Source organism: Octopus bimaculoides, chromosome 6 (genome assembly GCF_001194135.2).
Source record: "Octopus bimaculoides isolate UCB-OBI-ISO-001 chromosome 6, ASM119413v2, whole genome shotgun sequence".
Classification (NCBI taxonomy): domain Eukaryota; kingdom Metazoa; phylum Mollusca; class Cephalopoda; order Octopoda; family Octopodidae; genus Octopus; species Octopus bimaculoides.
The window spans coordinates 45643839-45654172 of NC_068986.1; the positions used below are offsets into that span (position 1 = coordinate 45643839).

The 10334-nt window shown below is 35.1% G+C and overlaps 1 protein-coding gene across 1 annotated transcript in view; it reads left to right on the forward strand.

The window, feature by feature from the left end:
- LOC128248134 (uncharacterized) overlaps positions 1-10334 on the forward strand; it is a 38893-nt gene that overhangs the window by 3132 nt on the left and 25427 nt on the right. Inside the window, exons 2-4 of the mRNA XM_052968718.1 lie at positions 278-341; positions 1549-1637; positions 9153-9222. Of these exons, the coding sequence (XP_052824678.1) occupies positions 278-341; positions 1549-1637; positions 9153-9222 (223 nt within the window). The remainder of the gene's footprint in view (positions 1-277; positions 342-1548; positions 1638-9152; positions 9223-10334) is intronic.

Below are 10334 nucleotides of genomic sequence, written 5' to 3' on the forward strand. Positions count from 1 at the left end.
TAAGTAAAAATTCATTAAAAAGTTCTTCTTCTTCTTCTTCTTCTTCTTCTTCTTCTTCTTCTTCTTCTTCTTCTTCTTCTTCTTCTTCTTCTTCTTCTTCTCCTCCTCCTCCTCCTCCTTCTTCTTCTAACAACTGTTGCTGTTGTTTAGCTCCAGGCCAGTACTTTTGGGGAGTAAGCAAGTACAATATTTCTTTTACTGAAAGGATGTTGCTAGGAAAGTGTTCAAATTAAGTTGTATTTCTGCGTGAATTTATAATAATTTATATCAATTACAGAAAATTCTTGTTATGACATTAAAAAACAAAATTCGTTTAGTATGACAGATGAAGAGAAATGCAAGTAAGTAATTTTTGTTATGTAAGTACATTGATATGTTTAATGCAATATTATATGATAAATAGTCATCAGTAAAACATGGAAAATATGTTAGTAAATTAGGTGTGAATAAAATATTAGTGTTCTATTTTAGATGATGAAATTTAGCTTCTCGATGTATTAGTTATGTATTACGCTAGATTTTTGGGAAAATAACTGTTACATATCATTGACATGAACACGAACCCAATAAAATATTGATATTACAAAAGTGAAGATTAATAACTATCATCAACCATAGAAGGGCCTATTCTTTTCAGAAAATATTCACTTAACAAAATGTTCTTCTAACTTGCACTTCTTGCTAAGTTAAGATAATTAAGAGTCAGTAGAAACATTTTTCAAATAGATTGCAGTGGTGAGAAAACATTGGAATCTAGTTTGCTTCTATAATGCACTGTGTAATGGTATAATTTCCCAATGGCAGTTATTGTACTTCATCCAGGACTTATTTTCTAAAGAAATCTGTTTACCTGTGGTCGAAGTGTTCCCCAAATAAACTAACATCATATTTTATAGGAATTAATTTTTATTTTTCAATTTATCTAACAATTATCTCAATATATTAAATATTTCATTGAGATATTATCATCAGCATATCAGAACAGTGGGGGTGATTAAATTTGTAAAAAAATAATAGATCACTAAACCTAAAGACATTCAGTATTTAATTTTGTCTTGATACATGATGAGTTAAGATACTGTTGTGAATGGCATTTCGTTTTCACTTCTCTGAAAGTTGATAAAATAAATACAAGTCTTGTCCTGGAACGAAATATATCAGGTATGGTGTCCTAAAATTATTTGGTTTTAAATAAATATACGATATTATTTTCCTCTTGCCAATTTTGGTTGAAATGGTAAGTTTACATGATTTTTAAAATTATAAATCCTATTTTTGCACGCTTATTCTATTCACTGTAAACAAGAATATTAACTTCTGGAATAAGCACAAAGTCATTAATATTTCGGGCTAAAGTACAGTTGTATCAATCAACCCTACTACATGTCAAGTACTTATCAGATCTAGAAAGAGCTAAGTTGAACATGGATAGATTTAGATTATATCCATAAATACAGTCAGTTCCTTTGTTCTCAGCATTACAATTTATTCCGATCTTTTGCAAGAGAAAATGTTAAATTCTTACTTTAATTGCAATATATTTTTTAGCGAATTGAACCACCATAAGTCAGAATTAGACAGAGCTAATTGTAATATTCCAAAGGACATAGAAAAAGAATACAAGTCTTTAAAATGTGGTAAGCTTCTCATCATTTAAATAATTCGGTACTTCTATTTGATGATTGGGCAATTGATGTCTTGCATTCACTTCCTTAAGAAACAAATCTCTCATTCTGATTAGAGAACTTACTTTATAATAATCTTCAGCCAACATCATTATGATCATATAACTTTAGTTATTTTGAGCCTACATAGCACTTGTTCAAATGTACCAATTTAAAAGCTCATATTTCCACAAGATTCAATTAATATGCTCAGAAAGTGTTTTGAAAGATGAAGTGAGAGGACATACAAAATAATACAAAATCTATTTTGAATATATATCCTAGACAACATGATGTGTCTCTCAATAACTAAAACTTTAAACATATTAATGACATTTCAATACAGACTGCAAATCATGCCCTGTTAATCAACAGCATTCTGCTTATCATTAAGAACAAAATAAGTAACTAATATAGAAGACGGGAAATTTTGTAACTTCTGCAGGATCTGAACACCTCATGTACTATAAACAATATAGCTATAGTTACACACTACAGGAATATGGCATCACAACTTTTGAACAATGAAATCAGTACACTTAAATTAAGTGACTACAATGGAATATCAGTGGCCTGTTAACATGGACCTCAATTCACACAGTATTCAGAATATTCCATTATACATATCTAATATGGAAGATCGGAAAAGTTGTAAAACAGTCTATAGGATTCAAACATCACATCTACAGTTAACTATATAGTTAGCTTTGGTGCAGCTAACAACTATAACAGTGATATTACAATATTTCACCCACCCAAATTTGTAGACTTAAATTAAGTAGCTGCAATGATATACTAATGATCTTTCTATGAAGATTTTAATCCACACTGTAGTCAAGATATAGTACAAATCACATATCTAAGCCATAAAGAACATACAGTGAGTCAGGTGATTTCATAAGAGCTCATTATGGCCCATTTGTTCAAGTTGTTATCATTAATTTCATTATTGCTTTCGTTATTGACACAAATTGTCAAGCTCTTAAAATAGTTAATGTTACAAGTATAGAATCAATACTTATCGAACATCAACCTACTCTTTAAATAAGGAAGAACGATCATTTAACCTTGACACAACATATTTCTGAATATATTTCACTGAGTTGGAATAAGGTTTGTACCATTTTTCCTTTCGTGGAATTTAGGCACATGACTTCGTTTCTCATATGACAGAAGTATGGAATATATAAAGAGAAAAACAACTAGTTTTAAATCTCTGAGTGAGAAATATGGAGTAACAACACCTAACAGTAAAGTCTATTTGCCAACACAATGACGTAGTCCTACGCAGGACGATGTTACTACTGCTTAGCCCCAGGAAAACATCTTTTCCAGCTGACTATCGACACTTGGTTTGTGTCCGTTATCATGAGCAAGGGAGTTTATTGCTCCCTTTGTAGCCTTAATGATACCTGTAGACCAATGGTTTTTGGATTATTTTCCTTCTTCAGTACAGGACAATCACCGGCTAGAGATGGCAGCTACTCGACCTTGCTCATAGTATATACTTTTAAAGTTACACACAGGCGCTGATCTCGTAAAGAGAAAAACAACTAGTTTTAAACCTCTGAGCGAGAAATATGTAGTAGCAATACGAAACAGTTAAGTCTATTTGCCAACACAATGTGGTAGTCCTACACAGCCGGTGATTGTTCTGTACCGAAGAAGAGAAATAACCCAGAAACCATTGGTCAACATGTATCACTAAGGCTAGAAAGGGAGCAATAAACTCTCTTGCTCATGGTATACGGATAGAGACCATGTGTCGGTAGCCAGCTGGAAAAAAATGTATTCCCTGGGCTAAACAGTAGTAACATCGATCTGTGTAGAACTGCTACATTGTGTTTGTAAATAAACTTTACTATATATGTATTTTATGAAAGATGACATTTCAACACAGGTTTTTATACAACTACTGTGTGGATAACTTATTTTATGTTAAAAGTGAAAAAAGAGGAAAATAAGATACAGTTTTGGAATTTTCCTCTCTTTTACTCCCAAAAAGGAACCCCCCCCCAAAAAAAAACAAAACAAACATGATCTGTGCAGTTTATGGTGATGGTGCTATAGATGAGAGGATTGCTTATAAGAAGTGGTACACTAGGTTTAGGAATGAACATTTTGCACCGAAGAAGGGAAATAATCCAGCCTGCCTACAAATTTTTGATGATCAAACTCAAATATTGATAAAAAACGTCAGGGTTGCATAGCATAGGACATCATAGATACTCTATGTATGTCATATGTGCATTATAAGGCATTTAAATTCACTTATTTATTTGCTTTGCTTTGACGTTCAGGTGTCTCAAATTTAATAGGAACAAATTTAATGGACTGCATTTTCATCTGTGATTCTCTGCTGAAGTCGAACAGGAAGAAGTTCATTTTTGAAAAGAACAATCCCAGGTGATATAAAATTGTTTACAACCATGCAAAGCGAAAAAAGTCCTGGAGAAAATGAAACGAATCACAATTAAAATCCGGTCAGCATTTGAAGGTGATGCTTTATATTTGATGTGATAAGAGGGCATTGTGTATTGCGAGCTCCTTCTGTAAAAGTCAGATGTTGAATTCAGACAATTATTGTTCCTATTTAGATTGATGAAAGAAATCAATTGATGAAATTGGCCATTCAGTTGGGAATTGTCTTACTTTATTGTTAAACCCTATGTTTTCTTGCAGACCTGGTAGAAATTCGTGTCCTACCACACCCACCATACTCAGCTAACCTTGCACCTTTGGATTACCATTTATTTTGATCCCTGAAAAATTCAGTTGATAAGGAAAACTTAATTATTTGGAAAGCTGTATAAAACCACTTAAAACATTTCATGACCCAGACAGATGTCAAGTTCCGGAAGGATGGGATCATAAACCTACATCCAATATGATAAAAAGTAGTGGGACAAAATAGGACATATGTGGTTGAATCATCATCATCATCATCATCATCATCATCTATCATCATCATCATCATCATCATCATCTATCATCATCGTCATCATTGTCATCATCAGTATTTAACGTCTGCCTTCCAAGTCGAGTGAGATTGGTTTCCAAGAAACCATGGAACTGCTTTCAAAAATATGTTTTTTTGTGATAGAAGTTCATTATTCAACATCAGAATGGATTGTTGGAGCTCAATAAAAAATTAAGAGGATGATTTTATCACCTACGCCGGAGTAGTCAACCGTACGAGCGAAAGTTTCAAACTCCAGGATCTCACTCAGGATATGTTCAAATCACTTATCTTCGTGCAAGGACTTATAGCACCTAAAGATAGAAAAATTCGGGCAAGGTGTCTCTCGAAAATGGAGCAAGTAAACCAGAATTTATCTCTACAGACCATCGCAGAAGAATGTCAGACAACGGTAAATCTTAATCGTGATGTGAAAAAAATACAAGAGAAAGACTGTAAAAATTCAAATGGGTTGTCCGGGGAGCACAATAAAAAAAGTGTCAGGCCCCAATCCGTGTTATTATTATGGAGGCTCATGCTGCAAAAACAATTGTCCGTTTAGAAACAAAGTGGTGCTAAAGTTGTTAGAAGCTGGGACACAGGAGTTCTCATTGCAGAACAAAACTACGAGGCTCAAACACAAAAAGTTTTAAGGTGTTTTCAACGGACAGTGATTGCGACGGAAAAAAAAAAAAAAAATCGTGCACGTAAGAATAATGTGAATACCAAATTACAGTTAGACACAGGTAGTGACATCTCGATTATAGATGCGGATACTTGGAGAAAAAAACTGGTAAACTGAGATTACGTAAAATAGTGAAAATATGTGTGGTGTAACGGGCGATAAATTACCTTTTGTGGGCAAAACATGTATCGACGCCACATTTCGAGGAGAAACACGCGAAGCAAGATTATTCGTTGTGGATAATTTAATCAATCTGTTTGACACAGCTTGGTTAGAACTATTAAATTTATGGCACCTTCCCATAAATGTTTACTGCAATAACATAAATGGTTGTCTCGTTAAAACCAAGTCTTCGGAAGAACTGAAAGAAAAAATGAAAAAAATGTTCCTGCAAGTGTTATCAGAGAATTTAGGTCTATTTCCAAGTAAGTGAAAACGCTGTACCTGTATTTAAAGCAAATAGAAAAGTACCGTTCGCAGCAATTGAAACCGTATGTGAAGAGTTGGACAGACTCTACAAGAGTGGAGAATTTAAAAGGTTGATTACTCGAAGTGGGCGGCACCCGCGGTATGTTAAAAAAGGATTAGCCTATGTGCCGATTTCTCTACAGGACTGAAAGACTGCCTAAAAACATACTACCATCCACTCCCGACAAATTAAAAAGAAGGCCCTAGCAATTATTTTTGCAGTTAATAAATTTCATAGGTTTCTGCATGACAAACGTTTTTTATTGCAAACAGATCATAAATCTTTGCTGCCGATTTATGGGTCTACAAAAAGGGTTACCGACTCATACTGTGAGCCACATGCAACGTTGGGGAAAAATATAACTTAATTATAATTTCAAAATGCAATACATTCCATCCATCGAAAAAAGTCGGTCATGCGAACTGCGTTTCGAGATTAATTTCAAAAAATATGAAACTACTAGAAGAGACTATAGCTGCACTCCAGGCAGAAAGTGAAATTAAGTGTTATGACGAACATTATCCAAGAACTACCAGTGACGACACAGTGTACAAGAATGAAAGCTGTAGGTGATGTGTATATTACGAAAATAAAAGAAGCTTTAAAAAATAAACAGAATAAAAATACAGGTGCCAGTAGTTTTTCAATTTGCGATATTCTGATGTATGCCCAAAAGTGGTGGTTCTAACCACATTACAAAGAGGTGTATTACAGCAATTTCGCAGCGGACATCCAGGAATGTCAAGGATGGAGGCTCTGATGAGGAGTTATGTCTGTTGGCCATCTACGGACCGAGGTATCAAAAACTTGGTAAGAACGTGCCGAGGTTGCGCGCTCGTGGTCAAAGCCCCGCCAGTAAAATATTAGTCGCGGCCAGAGACGGAGAACCCATGGTCTAAATTACACATTGACTATGCCGGACCGGTAGACAGCGTTTACTACCTAATCATAGTAGATAGCTGTACTAAGTGGTCGGAGGTTTGCAGATGCTATAGACCAACCTCTAAGACAACTATAAAGTTCTTATACGAATTGTTTGCGCGATACGGTGTCCCTGACACGCTAGTTTCAGACAATGGAACGCAGTTCTCTGGGTATGAATTCAAGAACTTCTGTAAAAGGCATGCAATAAAGCATATTTTCACTCCACCCTACCACACGAGGTCAAACGGGCAGGCAGAAAGATTTGTGGACGCCTTTAAGAGAGCGTTAAGAGAGGCGAAGAATGAATTAAGTAACGACGAAGCACTGACAAATTTCTTAACAATATATAGAGTGACCTCCAATCCAAGTACAAATTCAAGGAATTTTCCTGCAGAATTGATGTTCGCAAGAAGAATAAAATCCATTTTTGATAAGCCATTACCAGAGAAAAAAAAGACGTAAAAGAAATACGAAAGAGCCAATGAAATACACTGAGATAAATGATAAAGTGCATTTCAAAACCTATAGAAACTGTAAAGAATGTTGGGAAGATGGTTTTGTTACCAGAAAAATTGGAAGTATGATATATCTAATATTCACACACGGTGAACATAAGAAACATATAAACCAACTTAGGAAGAGGCATACCCAAGAACAGGAAGAAATTCTCGTGAAGGTGTTCTGTGAAGTATTCCATGTACGGGTACCAAAAGTAATAGAGTCCCGTAGAACCAGCATGAGAAAAAGAAGACAGACGGAACACCTTGAGATAATGTCTAAGCGAAAGAGATACTAATAAATATGTAAATAAATAAATAAATAAATAAGTAAATAAATAAGTAAATAGGCGCAGGAGTGGCTGCGTGGTAAGTAGCTTGCTTACCAACCACACGGTTCCGGGTTCATTCCCACTTCATGTCACCTAGGGCAAGTGTCTTCTACTATAGCCTCGGGCCGACCAATGCCTTGTGAGTGGATTTGGTAGACGGAAACTGAAAGAAGCCCATCGTATATATGTATGTATATATATGTATATATATGTATATATGTGTGTGTGTGTGTGTGTGTCTGTCCCCCCAACATCACTTGGCAACCGAAATTTTAAAAGGGGAGATGTTGTGCGAAAGTACGAGGCCCCATGGCGAGAATGGACTGGACCACAACATATAAATAGTAGCGGTCCGAGTACAACGACAAGACGTGTAGAGCTATCAGCATAATCAATTATTAAGATTGTTCCGTCCTTTTCTCTTAACAAGGAAGGGAGGAAAGTTTTTTCTGCATTATAGCCATACTGAAAGAAACAGTATAGAAGACACGCGCGAAAGGGATTGCGAGAGGTACCTTTATTTCCAGCCAAGGTCTAGTCACTTACTTAAGTATCACCTTAATAGTAAGATCAGGTTAGAAAACAGATACCTGACGCAAAGCACATTTCGTAAAAGATGGCAGAATGTGGAAATACAGTTAAGGATGAATGGAGCTGGCATCTAACCGGAATAGAAAGAAACGTCAGTCAACGATGGTGGGCCTATGAGCCCAGGTAACTTTCACGTGACATGTGTAAATATTTATTTACAATTTTGTTAATCTTTAAATCGACATTTTTAAAATCGAAATTAATTTTTAATCGGAATTTTAAAAAAAAGGCAAACACGAACTCTCTATGTTTTGTCTGTCCTTGTACTGGCCCCTCTTCGTTATGCCCAGTGTGGCAAAGTTCGTGCTAGTTCCACAGTTCGTGTGTTGTTAGTTCAAAGCTGGAGTGCAAATCTTACAGTTCGAGTTAGCGCGTTGGATTGTTGGTTCCTAACAGCATGTTGTTACGTTCCGTGTGGTTACTGCCGTTTGTTTCGATTATATTGTTATTACACTGTTGCAGTGTATTCATTTATCCAGACGGATATAACAGCTAGACTGAAACATGAATAATTAAATAACCAATTTGCTTAACGTGATGAAACTGGAACTTAAAACTATTCTCAGTTGCTGCAAATAAAATAAAATAAGGTATTGGCCAGGTTTTGTACTCAAACAAAAGAGTATACTTTAGGATGTAACATCGATGTCGTTTTGAGGTGTATAACAATTATGTATTACAAGGGAAATGGACTAATATTACTATCAAATCCACAGTTTCAACTTGCCAGAAGCCTATCTTATTTTCTAGGGTTTTCATAACTTAAAACCAAAGAAAAAAAAAAAATTTCTGATTTGGAGGAAATTGTTCCTATTGTAGAGTAAAGTAGTGTTGCTACTGTTGCAATTTTAATTTAATTTCCTCCTGTGCTGTTCATTTCAATGTACAATGTAAATATTCTCTGGAAATATAGAGATATCAGAATTTTACCATTTTTATCTTTAAAATATTTCTGTTATTGTTTGTACAGTTTTATCATTTGTTTCATTCTAACAAACATGTTATTTCTATATTTTTTGCAATATATGCAGACATTCGTTGCAACAAAGCCAGACAGTGCTCCATAACGATACAAGATTATAGTACAAAGGAAATTTGCAAGTAGATATTTCAATTATTATTATTATTATTATTATTATTATTATTCAGTAGTTTTATTTTTATAACGTGCTTTCACTTCACTACCGAGCGCAGCTCTGTGCGCCTTGGGTATGTGCTGTGGTTTGCTGTCACAGCACATACCCAAGGTATTATTATTATAAGATATTTAAAAGGAGATCAGCTAACAGGAGTAACCTTGTCTACATTATAGGAATAAAATCCTCATTGCTGGACAGTCCCAATCAGCTCAGGTTGTGCAACTGCTGTAGCAATTTATAATATCACTTGAATTAAATACACTGAACATCGGCTAATTTCCTGCAAAGTACACTCCAAAATTGAAGCTGTGTAGTTCTTCAATCATTTGTTTAAAGACAGATTAATATGAATAAAAGTGAAATCAGTGTCCATATCTCCTTCCCATCTACCTGTACTGGATAATCAGGGAATTTAGAGGTGAAGCTAATAAGGTTAATGAATAGCTTGAACTTTCAAATGTTAGTAGCAGTAGGGAAAATTTGAGGAGAGAATCTGTTTACATACTCAAAGAGAACGTGCAATTTAATAGTTTAATTGCCAAGGTGTAGGAAGTAAAATTGAATCAAGGACAAAATAAATATGATAAATTTGGCTTTAGAGGTATTTCAAAGCACATCCTCCAGATTGAGTAAGAAACAAAATTGAAATACCGTTAAGCATTTCGCCCAGCGTGCTAAGTTTCTTATTTCTTTACTGCCCACAAGGGGCTACACACAGAGGGGACAAACAAGGATAGACAAATGGATTAAGTCGATTATATCGACCCCAGTGGGTAACTGGTACTTATTTAACCGACCCCGAAAGGATGAAAGGCAAAGTCGACCTCGGCGGAATTTGAACTCAGAACGTAGCGGCAGACGAAATACCAATTTCTTTATTGCCCACGGGGGGCTAAACATAGAATGGTACAAAACAACTGATTGGGATCAGTAATGCGAATGGTTTACATAAAATATGACTTTAAAAATTACATAAAATATAAAAAATCGAATGATATTAACAGTACGTTAGACAACACAAATGAAGCGATGATCAGGCCACGCTCCGACCCCACAAGCCCCGATCTATCACTA